At 48.8% G+C, this 14,195-nt stretch overlaps 1 protein-coding gene across 1 annotated transcript in view; it reads right to left on the minus strand.

The window, feature by feature from the left end:
- Nucleotides 1-13,806, minus strand: part of WSB2 (WD repeat and SOCS box containing 2) — a 16,098-nt gene extending 2,292 nt beyond the window's left edge. The window contains exons 1-8 of the mRNA XM_087880198.1: nucleotides 13,652-13,806; nucleotides 11,062-11,233; nucleotides 9,731-9,963; nucleotides 8,050-8,184; nucleotides 5,952-6,052; nucleotides 4,712-4,884; nucleotides 3,123-3,236; nucleotides 1,550-1,657 (exon numbers count right to left, since the gene is read on the minus strand). Of these exons, the coding sequence (XP_087736324.1) occupies nucleotides 1,550-1,657; nucleotides 3,123-3,236; nucleotides 4,712-4,884; nucleotides 5,952-6,052; nucleotides 8,050-8,184; nucleotides 9,731-9,963; nucleotides 11,062-11,233; nucleotides 13,652-13,724 (1,109 nt within the window). The 5' untranslated portion in view covers nucleotides 13,725-13,806. The remainder of the gene's footprint in view (nucleotides 1-1,549; nucleotides 1,658-3,122; nucleotides 3,237-4,711; nucleotides 4,885-5,951; nucleotides 6,053-8,049; nucleotides 8,185-9,730; nucleotides 9,964-11,061; nucleotides 11,234-13,651) is intronic.
- Between the last annotated feature and the right edge of the window lie 389 nt (nucleotides 13,807-14,195).

A 14,195-nucleotide genomic window follows, 5' to 3' on the forward strand; every position in this document is an offset into this window, starting at 1 on the left:
CAAAGAAGAGGGAGTCAAGCTATTCTCCAAAGCACCTGAAGGCAGGACAAGAAGCAATGGGTAGAAACTAATCAAGGAGAGAAGCAACTTAAAACTAAGGAGAAACTTCCTGACAGTTAGAACGATTAACCAGTGGAACAACTTGCCTCCAGAAGTTGTGAATGCTCCAACACTGGGAGTTTTTAAGAAGAGATTGGACAACCATTTTTCTGAAGTGGTGTAGGGTTTCCTACCTAGGCAGGGGGTTGGACTAGAAGACCTCCAAGGTCCCTTTTCAACTCTGTTATTCTAAATTAGTCAATGCAGTAGGGGGCAGCACAAGCCAGGTCTCCCCTCCCCAAAAAAATTAAGGTGAGATGGACTTGATTAGGATTGGAACAGGGCCAGGATATCAGTGGAAGAGAATGTATGTAGCTCAGAGTTGAAATGTGGGGTCCTTGATGCTCTCTGAGCTTAGTGGGTTTTTTGCAGATGTTTCATTACCCAACTAGGTAACATTATCCGTGCTAGAAAAGGATAGGGCTTGTGGAGAGAAGGAGGAGGACTAGGGTCCTTAAAGCTCTCTGAGCTTGGTGGTTTTCTTGCAGATGTTTCGTTACCCGTTCTATTAGTGCCTTGATGATGTGACACTAGTTGTGAAAGGAAACATCTGCAAGAAAACCACCAAGCTCAGAGAGCACCAAGGACCCAACAGATGTCCAGGATTCCAAGCTAGATTGGGAAACATCCTAGAGGTGGCATAACCTTCCAAGAAAATAAGACAGATATCTTTAACAGGTCAAAGTTGGAAGTTGACTTCAACTCAGAAGGGGCTTAATTTGTGTCTCTATGTTTGTGTCATTGTTGACCTCCTAGTGACAGTCTTTGTGTCCAGGTTGTCACTAGGAGGTCAACCATGACACAAGCATACACACAAATCAAGTCTCTTGAGTTGAGGTCAACTTCCAACTTTGACGTTTTTGCTCTTGCCTCCTTCTTGGAGGAGCCTCTTTGTGCCTCTTCCCAGGATCATGCAGGCTAAGTCTACAACCTCAAGATGTCCCCAAGAAGAAGACACAATTGGTCCAAGGAGCTATTGGCAGGTGGATCAGGGGTGAAATTCAGCAGGTTCTGACAGGTTCTGGAGAACCGGTAGCGGAAATTTTGAGTAGTTTGGAGAACGTCTGGCTGGCCCCAGAGTGGGGAGGGAATGGGGATTTTGCAGTATCCTTCCCCTGGAGTGGGGAGGGAATGGAGATTTTGCAGTTTCCTTCCCCTGGAGTGGGGAGGGAATGGGGATTTTGCAATATCCTTCCCCTGGAGTGGGGAGGAAATGGAGATTTTCAGTATCCTTCTCCTGGACTGGGGTGAGAATGGATATTTTGCAGTATCCTTCCCCTGCCACACACACCAAGCCACGCCCACAGAACCGTAGTAAATAAAAATTGACTTCCACCACTGAGGTGGATGGTTCATGGGCATCTCTGTACACTTCATACACCAGATTCTTAAGATCTCTTCCCCCCACGCTTTGAAACAAACACTGCACGGTTCTCATCCCAAAACCTACCCCGTTGCGATGATCCCACCATGTGGAAAATAAGTGCAGCAGAGACCATTCCTCACAGGAGCAAAAGCAACAGGATTCTCAATCTCCAATGCCCAGATCCGGAGGAGCCTAAAGGAGATAATAAAAACATGTTGTTTGTGTTCCAAAATTGAGCCCAAGAACCTACAGCAGTGCCCAAAATTGTGGGAACCTTTTGGGAAAAAGTGTATTTTCTAAAACTAGCCAATAAACATCACTTTTGTTTTGGAGTAGTGCCATAAAATTATATATCAATGGAAAGATAATCTAATCAAGAATGCAATGCAATAACTTTTAGGGAGGATTTGCTATTAGAATAGCAGTTACAGTATAAAGAAGAAAAGTGAAACACGTAGAAAAAACGAGATATGCAAAAATTATCACCATGTCAGTTAATATTTAGACTTTCCCCTCCCAAAATAAGACATCCCATGATAATAAGCCCAATCGGGCTTTTGAGCACATGGCAATAAGGCCAAGCGCTTATTTCAAGGTTCAAAAAAATATAAGACAGGGTCTTATTTTCGGGGAAACACAGTCGTTGGGTAATCTTTAGCATGAATTACAGCCTTACGACGTCTTCCCATGGAGTGAACCAAGTCTTTTAATTCTGCAGCTGTTACAGTGTGAAACCAAGATGGAATGATGGCTTCTATTAACTGGGTTTTATTGCTGGGTCGCTTCTGACTAACAAGTTTCTTTAGTCGGCTCCATAGACTTACAATGGGGTTAAGGTCTGGGCTATTCCCAGGCCATTCCAGCAGTGGAATAGGATTATCTTGAAACTCCAAAAAAAAAAAAATGGTGTTATTAGCCATCAAACCTCCAAAATACACTTTTCCCAAAAGGTTTCCACAATTTTGGCCACTACTGTAACTAAACAAAAACCAGTCTTCTTAAGCTTCTGTGTGTTTTGGATCTCCAGGTCCCATCCCTCCGAGCCAGATGGGACCTGTAGGCCAAACCATCTGGAGAACATCAGCTGACCCTGACCCACATGTTGGCCAACTCAGGAAGCATCCTTCTGAATTCCCAGAGACCTTGACGGCAGTTTCATTGAGATCTCCTCTCCAAGAGAGAGAGATGCTTGGTCTTGGATTCCACTGCTTTCATCCTAAGTACCATCTTGTTCAAAATTACATCACCCCCTTTACTTCCTGTATCCCCCTTACTGTAGACCAGGGGTGTCAAAACACAAGGCCCACGGGCCAGATGTGGTCAGATCCGGCTCGTGGGGCTGTCCTGGAAAATGTAAGGAGCCGGTGAGTGTGGCTTTGGCCTGGTCTACCCAATGCGAAGAAGAAACATCAGGCCAGCAGTTTTGGGGAGTGGTGTTAAGATGGCCACGCTCACCCAGTTGGCCATGGCCAGTGAGTGGCATCAAGCTGGCCACGCCTACCCAGTCGGCCACGCCCATCCGGTCCCCCCTGAGGTCAACCACAGCCCTGATGCGGCCCTCAATGAAATTGAGTTCGACACCCCAGCTGTAGACATAATATCTGGGACAGGATCCGTAGCAACGTAAACATTTCCGTTCCACTTTGTCGCCTCTTACCTGTCGTCTGCCACCGTGGCCAGGTAGAGGCCTTCAGGTGAGAAGCACACAGACCTCAGGGAGCTGGTGTGGAAGTTCCCACCTTGGTCCACTGCAGGTTGCAAGGGAACATGCCTGGGAAGAAGGAAAAACAACAGGTTGGAATCTTCCTACTAGCCCACCGGGGGGGGGGGTTATCAGCTGCTGATGGAAGACCCCTGCGAACACACTGTTCTGAACTAAGGTCCCTTAAAAAGCAGGAAGCAGAGTCTCGGTCCCGGCAAAACCCCTTTTATTTACACGACTGTGAATTTCTTCCATTCACAGTCAGCAAGGCCTGTCCAAACAGTCTTTCAGAGGAATATTTATCGACACAAACCTTATCTCGCTTGGAAAGCTGCCAGATAACTAGTTTCCAAATGCAGGGCAAGGCCAAACTTGGCACAGAGTCTCTTATAGTCACGAACAGAACTTTCCACTCTTGAAACGACCAAACGAATGAATTGTTTCCGGCAAAAGCCCCCTCCCCGTTCGCTCCTCTTTTGTTTCCTATGGGAGGGGCCAATCACCTCCAAGGTGTGGCTTTACTCACGAGTCGACCCTGCTTTCTTAGTTATTCTTGTCTTCTGGCAGCTCTGTGAATGTGCACACTGGGAACGGGCTCCAGCTATTCCTCTTTCTCGCTGCTGTCTAGCTCTCTCTCTCTGCCTCCGACGCAGAGCCCTCGTCCGAGCTTTCCCCAGCCCCCAGGACTAGCTCATTGTTCCTCCCCAATCTCCTCACTGTCCGACTCTGCTGCCAGCTCCACTGGATGCCGGCGGGCCACAACACACACCCAGTTCAGTCCCTTGGTAAAGCTATCTAAACTGATACACATCATGCCTTTGGGCAGGAGATCGACAGTTGTCCATCTCCCACTGGTTTGCAACTTTGAGTCCTCCCAGCTGCCCTGTCATGGTCTATATGGGAATGACCTTCAGAGACAAGAGGAAAGAGCTATAACCAATGGAACCATCAGATAAGAGGCAGCCAAGCCTTCAGCAGGAATAAGGGCAGGGCAAACATCTTAATAGAGACCCTCCCTAGTTTCTTGGGATGTAAAGGGGACAGGAGAGAACTGTACAGGTACTTCTCAACTTACAACAGTTCATTCGGTAACCAAAGTTATGACGGCACCCAAAAAAGCCACTTAGGACCATTACAGGAGCCCCCACGGTTGCGTGATTTTACATGCGGATGCTTGACAGCTGACTCACATTTCTGACGATTGCAGTGTCCCAGTGATCCCCTTTTCTGACAAGCAAAGTCAACGGGGAAGGCACATCCACTTAACAACCGGGTTACTAACTTTAAAACGGCAGTGACTCACTTAACAAACGCGGCGAGGAAAGTCGTAAAATGGGGCAAAACTCACGGAACCATTTTCTCCACTTTAGCAACATGCATTTTGGGCTCAATTGGGGTCGTAGGTCGAGAGCTACCTGTCCTTTCAGACTTGCCAGATTCGGGCAAATGGAATCTTACACGAAAGTAGAATTAAATTCATTCAGGGCGTGCTTCCTGCCTAGCCCACCTTGCGAGGGCATCATCTCTCCCTCCGCCTTCCTTACCAAAGGGATCGTAGCTTCTCCCCCGTACAGGGATCCCAGAGGATCACGCAGGTGTCGTAGGAAGCAGTGGCAAGAAGAGCAGAATCTGGAGAAAAGTCACAAGACGCGACACAGCCTTGGTGACCCTCAAGTTTCCGCAGCAGGCCATAGGACTTCATACTCCAGAGCAGAGCCTGGAACGGTGAGAAATGACAAAAATAAATAAGCAAACAAACAAACAAAACAAAACAAACAAAATAAATAAATTAGAAAAAAATAAATAAAATAATAAAATAAAATAAATAATAAATTAAATAAATTAGAAAAAATAAATAAAATAATGAAATGAAATGAAATAAATAATAAATTAAATAAATTAAATAAATAAATTAGGGGGAAATAAATAAAAATTAAAAATTAAAAATTAAATTAAATAAAAAATTAAATAAATTAAATAAAAAATAAATTAATTAATTAGGAAAATTAATAAAATAAAATAAATATAATTAATTCATTTAATTAATTAATCAATTAAACAAATTAAATAAATAAACAAATAGATAAATAGCAATAGCGCTTAGACCATGGGGGTCAAACTCGATCGAGACATGTGACGGGTCATGACGTATTGCAACGGGGGGGGTTGCCTTTGCAGAGCCAGGGTGGGCGTGGCCTGCGTGAGACGCATCCGGCCCCGCGAGCCGCCAGTTTGACAGGCCTGACTTAGACTTATATACCACTTTACAGTGCTTTCCAGCCCTCTCTAAGCAGTTTACAGAGTCAGCCTCTTGCCCCCCAACAATCTGAGTCCTCATTTTACCCACCTCGGAAGGACGGAAGGATGAGTCAACGCTGAGCCAGTGAGGATCGAACTCCTAGCTGTGGGCAGAGTGAGCCTGCATTACTGCATTCTAACCACTGCGCCACCATGGGAATAGGAATAGCAATCGGAATAGCACTTAGACTTATATACCGCTTCACAGTGCTTAACAGCCCCTCTCTAAGCGGTTTACAGAGTCAGCCTCTTGTCCCCCAACAATCTGGGTCCTCATTTGACCCACCTCGCAAGGACGGAAGGCTGAGTCAACCTTGAGCCTGGCGAGATTCGAACTGCCAAACTGCAGGCAGCAGAAGCAGCCTGCAATACTGCATTCCAACCACTTGGTCACAAATCTAAAGATAGATTGTCACCAAAGATCTACCTACCAACCTCATTTCTCACTGTCAACAACATGAGCCTTTCTATGTAGACTTAACTCACCGATTTCTCTCCGGCCACAGAGCAGAGCATCTGACCGTCGGGAGAGATGGAGCAACCGTAAACCCACTGCAAATGTCCAGAAAGCACTTTCAATTGCTTCCCTAGAAAAAAATAGAAGAGGGGGAACGTGGCGATTAGAGAACCAGATAGGAAGTCTGAATGCTACGGGTCCCTCTCCTTAGAATGTCCAACTAGCAGGGGCCAACAAGCAGAGCCTTTGATGTTTCGGGGTAAAATACACAGGAAAATCGCATTGTTGGAGCTCTTGCCTCACAATCAGGAGGTTGTGAGTTCGATCCTAGGCAGAGGCAGATAGTTTTCTCTCTCTGTGCGCAATGAGAATATATCTGCTGAACAAAACTCCGCATTGGTGTTAGGAAGGGCATCCAGTCAGTAAAAACTCCATTCAGTTGCCCAGACTCCACCCCGCAAGGGATTATGGAATCATTAAACGATGATGATGATGAATGCACAATTTAGGAGGATGTTGACTCTTCGAGCCTGCCCTCTCTACGTTTGCTTGTAAAATACATGGCAAATCCCATTGGGGGGCAAATCCGCTTAGGATTTCCACGAATTTGGAGAGCAAAATGGACATCGCCAATGAATTTCTAGGGCATGGATATGTTTAAGAGGGCGCTGACTCTTTGAGCCTTCCCTATCTGCGTTTCCTGGTAAAATACATGGGAAAATCCCATTGAGGAGCAAATCCACTTAGGGCTAAAAGGTAAAGGTAAAGGTTCCCTCGCATGTATGTGCTAGCTGTTCCCAACTCTAGGGGGCGCTGCTCATCTCTGTTTCAAAGCCGAAGAGCCAGCGCTTGTCCGAAGACGTCTCTGTGGTCATGTGGCCGGCATGACTCAACGCCAAAGGCGCACGGAACGCTGTTCCCTTCCCACCAAAGGGGGTCCCTATTTTTCTACTTGCATTTTTTTTTACGTGCTTTCGAACTGCTAGGTTGGCAGAAACTGGGACAAGTCACGGGAGCTCACCCCGTTACGCGGCACTAGGGATTCGAACCGCTGAACTGCCGAACTTTCGATCGACAAGCTCAGAGTCTTAGCCACTGAGCCACCACATCCATTTAGATCCACCACGTCCACTTAGTGCTAGGTCTCCATAAATTACCGTTGGAGAGCAAAATGAACATTGGCAATGGATAGGTAGTGCATTGGTCTGCATAGGAAGCTGCTGACATCTCGAGCCTGCCTTAGGTACCTCTCCTGGTAAAATACAGGGGAAAATCCCATTGGGTGTGGCAACACCACTACTAAGAGTTTAGGATTAGGGCTCCATAAATTCATAGAGTAAAACAGAGATGGCCAATGAATTCCTAGCACGTCAGTATGCTTAGGAAGGCGCTGCCTTTTCGAGCCTGCCTTATCTACCTTTTTTGGTAAAATACATGGGGAAATCCCACTGGGGGGGGGCAACCCATTTAGGGTTAGGGTTAGGTCACCATGAATTTGGAGAGCAAAATGGATATCATCCATGGATTCCTAGCACATCGGTCCCCTTAAGAGCATGCCGACTTTTTGATCCAATCCTATCTACGTTTCCGGGTAAAATATATGGGGAGATCCCACTACTCTCTGCTTGGTGGCTTCCTTCCCTTTACAGTTAACAGCAATAGAGCTGGAGGTCATCTAGTCCCACCCCTTGCTCTCTCACTCCTTAGCGAACAGTGGTTAAGCCTTGGGTGAACACTAAGGTTTCACGGCATCTACAGAGCAGTGGTGGAATTCACGTTTTTTTTACTATCGGTTCTGTGGGCGTGGCTTGGTGGGCGTGACTTGGTAGGCGTGGCAGGGGAAGGATACTGCAAAATCTCCATTCCCGCCCCACTCCTGCGGGAAGAATATTGCAAAATCTCCATTCCCACCCCCACTCGGGGGCCAGCCAGAGGTGGTATTTGCCGCTTCCCCAAACTACTCAAAATTTCCGCTGCCGGTTCTCCAGAACCTGCTGAATTTCACCCCTGCTACGGAGTCTCCTTCCCATTTGCCACTGAAAAACCAGGGGCGAAACCTGGGGTACCACTTTGAATGCTACGAGGGAAAGCGTCTGACGGACCAGAGACTCCGCAGCTCATTCTTACCGTTTTGACCGAGGTCCCAAACTCGAAGCGTTTTGTCTCGGGATGCAGAGACGAGAATGGAACAAGGGTTGCCGGGTGCAAAGCTCAAATCCCTCACCACGTCTTGGTGCCCCACAAGGTGAAAAAGCAAGTTCCCTGCAGAGGAGGAGGCAGCGAGCAAAAGGAAAATGAAATGGGTTGTCGAGGATTATCTGCAGCTTACCCGTATTTTTCGGAGTATAAAACACACTTCCCACCCACCCCTAAAAGTGGGTAAAAATTGTGGTGCGTCTTATACACCAAATGTTGCCGAAGCCCCGCCCACCCGCCAGCCCCCACCCTTCAGCCATTCTCAGCCTCCGGGCGTCATGTTTTCAGCCTCCGCACGCCCCGGGCTGCGGGGATCGCCACAGCACATCGCCGCCGATCACCGCCTCTGCACACCCCATTTTTGGCCTCCGCGTGCCGCATTTTCGGCTGGTTCCAAGCAGCAGGGATTACTGCCGCTGCCAATCCCCGCCACCTGCAACTGGCCGAAAATGCGACACACGGAGGCCAAAAATGGTGCATGAGCTGGCCGAAAATGTGACGCGCAGAGGCTGAAAACATGACGCACGGAGGTGGCAATCGGCGGCAATATACTGTGGTGATCCCCACAGCCTGGAACAGCTGATTGGTGGGAGGCCGATTCAACTGCCAATCAGCTGTTCGTGCTAAATCAGGCTGAGATAACGTGCTGAAGTTGACCAGGCTGTTTGCTGTTTGCTGAAAGGATGCTAGCCAGATGAACACCAATGGATGCTGATAGGCAAAGGCAGATTTTTTTTTCTTGTTTTCCTCCCCAAAAACTAATGTGCGTCTTATATTCCGGACCGTCGTATACTCCGAAAAATACGGTAATTGCTGAAATCCTTGTAACATTATGTCTTGCATTTCAATAAATCTTGTTTAAAAAGACTTCTAAAACAAACATACTCGGGCGTAAATCGAGGACTATCTGTATTGAGGCAGGATGAAAGAACCTTCACACACATGTGCCTGTTGTTGTCGTCTGCCAACAGCCTGCGGATCTGGCAGCGGAGTTGGACAGTGAGGAGGCTGGGGAGGACCATGGGCCAGTCCTGGAGTCTGGGGAAGGCCCAGACGAGGGCTCTGCATCGGAGGCAGAGATGGGGCCAGGGCCATCTGGAAGCGATGCACGGACTCCAGAACCTCCAGCAGAGAGGCAGAGGAACAGGAGGAGCCTGTTCCTAGTGCGCGCATGCGCAGAGCTGCCAGAAGGCAAGAGCAGCTAAAGCAAAAAGGACGACTCAGGAGTAAGGCCAGGAGATGATTGGCCCCTCCCAGAAGGCTTAAAAGAGCAGCAACGGCTCTTGGGATCTTTGTAGGAAAGCAACGTTGCTACATTTGTTTCTTGTCGGCATCTCTGGCTTCTGAACTTTTGCCAAGGAAAGCCTTTGGCAGGGTGCCAAAGTAGACAAAGGTTGGTGATAAGGCCGAAGGATTGTTTACGAAGAATTTGTTTTGGATTTAATTTGGACTCAACTGAGAATAAAATAATTCTCAGCTGTTCTAATAAAATATGTTTGTTTAGGACTGATTGTGTCTGGTAATAACTACTTGGGCCTTAGGTCACAGCACATGTATCTGTAAGCCAATTTGCAAAGATGCCCTTCCGTTTCAGGAAACGAAGCCAACTTACCTGTTTCTACTTCCCAGACTTTAATCTGCCCGTCATGTAAACCCGTGGCCAGGATCAAGCAAGGAGAGGTGTCCTTCCTGTGGCGATACTTATGTGGTTGGGACGGCAGCCACGAACTAAAAGCCAGACCCCAGACAATCTGCCCACATTCCAAGCTCTTCTCCTTGGTCCCGCCATAACCCTTGGCCTTGGTTTTTGCACACTGGTTCTTGGGTTCCAAAGCTTTGCCGTGGCTGCGGTGGAGTGGAACAAAGAAGATCGAAAGAGGTCACCAAGTCAGAAAAGATCCTTGAAGTTGCTCCCTTCCTTCCCTTCGAGCAAACTGCTGCGGCTCCCCGTCGCTCAGAATATGCGTCACAACTGCCAAATTGCGACACCCATCAACGCACAATTTATTAAGCTTTTTGACCCCCGGTAGGCCAAATAAATCCAAGAAAAGAAAAGTTTCAGAAGAAAACAGAATGTTTAATTCAAGTACATATGCTAGTTTTGTGGCTGCTCAAGAAATAGTCAGGCACGGGAAGGGTTTTGTGGCTCCCGGTGTTTTCTTTTCTGTGGGAAACGGGTCCAAATGGCTCTCTGATTGTTTTTTTTTTATTATTGAAAAAGTTTTTCAAATAAAGATTTTTCCCCCTTTTTTTCCCCCCCTCCTCCCTAACACCCCTCCCCCTCCCCTCCCCCCGTGGCTTCTCCAAAATAAAACCCAAATTAATAACAGATTATATAATACTTTACCATCCTTTTTACTCCACCCCCCCATATACTGACCCTTTCTTTCTAACAATATTATTATATCCCCCTTATACTATACTATACTATACTATACTATACTATACTATACTATACTATACTATACTATACTATACTATCCGCCGTGCCCTTAAAACCTTCCTTTTCCAGCAAGCCGGGCTGGCCTAATTTTTTAAGTGTTTTTAAGTGTTTTGTTTATTGTTTTTAATTAATGGGGCCAAATTTATATATATATATATATTTTAACTGTATTTTAATATTTGTGCTTGATGTTTTTACTTGGCTGTTCACCGCCCTGAGTCCTCAGGGAGAAGGGCGGTATACAAATTCAAAATAAAATAAATAAAATAAAAATAAAAAATATACATTTCAAAGCAACATTCAGCTGTAAAATTATATAATAAATCCTAATTTGGCAATTTCAACTCATAATCTATCCGGCTCTCTGATTGTTTAAGGTGGCCGACCCCTGGATTAGAAGACCTCCAAGGTCCCTTCCCTGTTATTCTGACTATCAGGAGTCCAAAGAGCTGCCTCGGACGATGGCTGCAGCAGCCCCTCCCCTGTGTGGACATACTCACGGCTCAGTCCCCTGTAGAGGCCACGGGAGCAACCTGACCACGCAGTGGCCCTGTGACCAGGCAAAGCAGGTCCCGTCGGCGGAGAAGGCAACACTCCAGGTCTCACAGCTGGATTTCCAGTCACGGTGTTGGGGTCGTCCCGGCTTGAGCTCGGCCACGAGGAGGGGCTCTCCTAGGGAGAGGATAGCCGTCGCATTACAGACCCCTCCCGCATAGATACAGTCCATACCACGAAAACCAGCAAATACAGGGATAATAGGTAGTCCTCAATGTACGACCACAAATGGAGCCCCAGATTTCTGTCGCTAAGTGAAACATTTGTCCAGCAAATACAGGGATACCTCGGGAATAACAGGTGGTCCTCAATGTACGACCACAAATGGAGCCCCAGATTTCTGTTGCTAAGTGAAACATTTGTCCAGCAAATACAGGGATACCTCGGGAATAACAGGTGGTCCTCAACGTACGACCACAAATGGAGCCCCCAGATTTCTGTCGCTAAGTGAAACATTTGTGAAGTGAGTTCGGCCCCGCTTTAAGACCTTTCCCGACACAGTCGTTAAGCGAATCGCTGCCGTTGTTAAAGGAGTAACCCGGTTGTTAAGCGAATCTGGTTTTCCCCCTTGGACTTCGTTTGTCAGAAGGTCGTAAAAAGAGGATCACGTGACTCCGGGATTGCCGCAACCGTCGTAACTGGGGGAGTGGTTAGAGGCAAATCACGTAGCCATGGGGGATGCTGCGATGGTCGTAAGTGTGAAAAAAGGGGTCATAAGTCACTTTTTTTTTTTCAAGGCCAGGGGAAGGAGAACCGGTTATGGTGGCCAAGGTATCGAGTTCGAAACTTTGAGACCCTGAGTTCCAGTCCTGTTTTAGGCATGAAGCCAGCTGGGTGACCTTAGGCCAGTCCCTTTCTCACAGCCCTAAGAAAGAGGCAATGGCAAAACCGCTTCTGAAAATCCTTGCCAAGAAAATTACAGGGAGGTTAGAGGAAAGGGAAAGGAAAGGAAAGGAAAGGAAAGGAAAGGAAGGAAAGGAAAGGAAAGGAAAGGAAAGGAAAGGAAAGGAAAGGAAAGGGAAGGGAAGGGAAGGGAAGGGAAGGGAAGGGAAGGGAAGGAGAAAGGAAAGGAAAGGAAAGGAAAGGAAAGGAAAGGAAAGGAAAGGAAAGGAAAGGAAAGGAAAGGAAGGAAAGGAAAGGAAAGGAAAGGAAAAGAAATAGAGGAAGGGAAGGGAAAGGGGAAAGGAGAAAGGAAAGGGGAAAGGAGAAAGGAAAGGAAAGGAAAGAAGGAAAGGAGAGGAGAGGGGAGGGGAGGAAAGGAAAGAGGAAGAGGAGGAAAGGAAGGGAAAGAAAGAGGGGAGGAAAGGAAGGGAGGGAGGGGAGGGGAGGAAAGGAAGGAGGATGGGGAAGGGAGTGGAGGAGAGGGAAGGGAAGGGGAATGGGGAATGGGAGGGAGGGAAAGAAGAGAAGGAGGGTGTGGGAGGGGAGTGAAGGAAAGAGGGAGAGGAAGAAGAAGGGAGTGGAGGAGAGGGAAGGGAAGGGAAGGAGGAAGGGAAGGAAGTGGAGGAGAGGGAAGGAAAGGAAAGGAGGATGGGGAAGGAAAGGGGGAGAGGAAGAGGAAGGGAAGGAGGAGGGGAAGGGAGTGGAGAGGGAAGGAAAGAAGGAGAGGAAGAGGAAAGGAGTGGAGGAGAGGGAAGGGAAGGAGGAGGGGAAGGAAGTAGAGGAGAGGGAAGGAAAGGAAAGGAGGATGGGAAAGGAAAGCGGGAGAGGAAGAGGAATGGAGTGGAGGAGAGGGAAGGAGGAGGGGGAAGGGAAGGAGGATGGGGAAGGGAGTGAAGGAGAGGGAAGGAAAGTGGGAGAGGAAGAGGAAGGGAGTGGAGGAGGGGAAGGGAGTGGAGGAGAGGGTAGGGAAGGAGAGGGGAAAGGAGTGGAGGAGAGGGAAGGAAAGGGGGAGAGGAAGAGGAATGGAGTGGAGGAGAGGAAGGAGGAGAGGGAAGGGAAGGAGGATGGGGAAGGGAGTGGAGGAGAGGGAAGGAAAGGGGGAGAGGAAGAGGAAGGGAGTGGAGGAGAGGGAAGGGAAGGAAGATGGGAAGAGGAAGGGGAACGGAGTGGAGGATGGAGAAGGGGGAGGGGAGAAGAAAAGATAGGAAAACGAAGGGTGGGAAAGGGGAGGGGAGAAAAGGGTTGAGAACGGCTTAGCGGCTTAAAGCACCAGGCTACCAACTGGGAGACCCCGAGTTCTAGTCCCACCTTCGGGCGGCAAATTCAGCCGGTGGGTGGGTGGGTGGGTGGGGGTCTTTGGGCCAGCAGTCGGCACCAGAAGCAGGCAAACAAACCCCTGGAAACCTTGCAAAGATTTGTCCAGGCAGTCGCAAACACACACACACAAAGGGGGAGGAGGGAGGGGAGGGATCTTGTGGGGGGGGGGGGAAGACCCTAAGCGGGGAAGAAGATGCAAGGATCTCTTTAAAGGTGCACTGCGGTTGGTTGGTTGGTTCCCCCGATGCCCGAGATCCCCTTGCCCGATTCAGGCAGGTGATGGAAGGCAAGGAAGGCTCCGGTGCCTTCCCGCTTGGAAACCGCCCCACCGCTCACCTTCCGCCGCCGCCGCCGCCTCTCCCACCGCTTGCAGCCGCGGCCGGCACCCCTCGCCCGGGGCCGCTTCCATCCGGGGCCGCTTCCTCTTCCCGAGCCCGTCCCTTACCCGGGAGGAGTCAGATGACGGCGGGCTCGCCGAGGATGGGAAGCCGGCGACTCCGAGCCCGAGGCGGAGAAGAGGAGGAGGAGGAGACGCGCTCCGCCCCTGCGCCACTTTTGCGCCCTGGGCGCACGGCGGGTTGCGAAGCGGGAGATGGAGAGCTGTTGCAACTGATTTACTCGGGAGGAAGTGGCATGGCCCCGACTCGTTGGCCGGGGCGACCCTTGACTGTTTTTCCCTGTCTGGTGCTTGCTGGACCGCAGCTCCCATCCTCCACAGCCTGATGGGCTTTGGGGGAGAGTAGTCTGATCCATCCAGCTACTTTCCCCAGGCTGACGCTTGCTTGACTGCAGCTCCCATCCTCCACAGCCTGATGGGATTTGGGGGAGGAATAGTCTGATCCATCCAGCTGCTTTCCCCAGGCTGACGCTTGCTTGACCG

This window comes from Pantherophis guttatus, chromosome 17 (assembly GCF_059756535.1).
Source record: "Pantherophis guttatus breed Tessera chromosome 17, ASM5975653v1, whole genome shotgun sequence".
Classification (NCBI taxonomy): Eukaryota; Metazoa; Chordata; class Lepidosauria; order Squamata; family Colubridae; genus Pantherophis; species Pantherophis guttatus.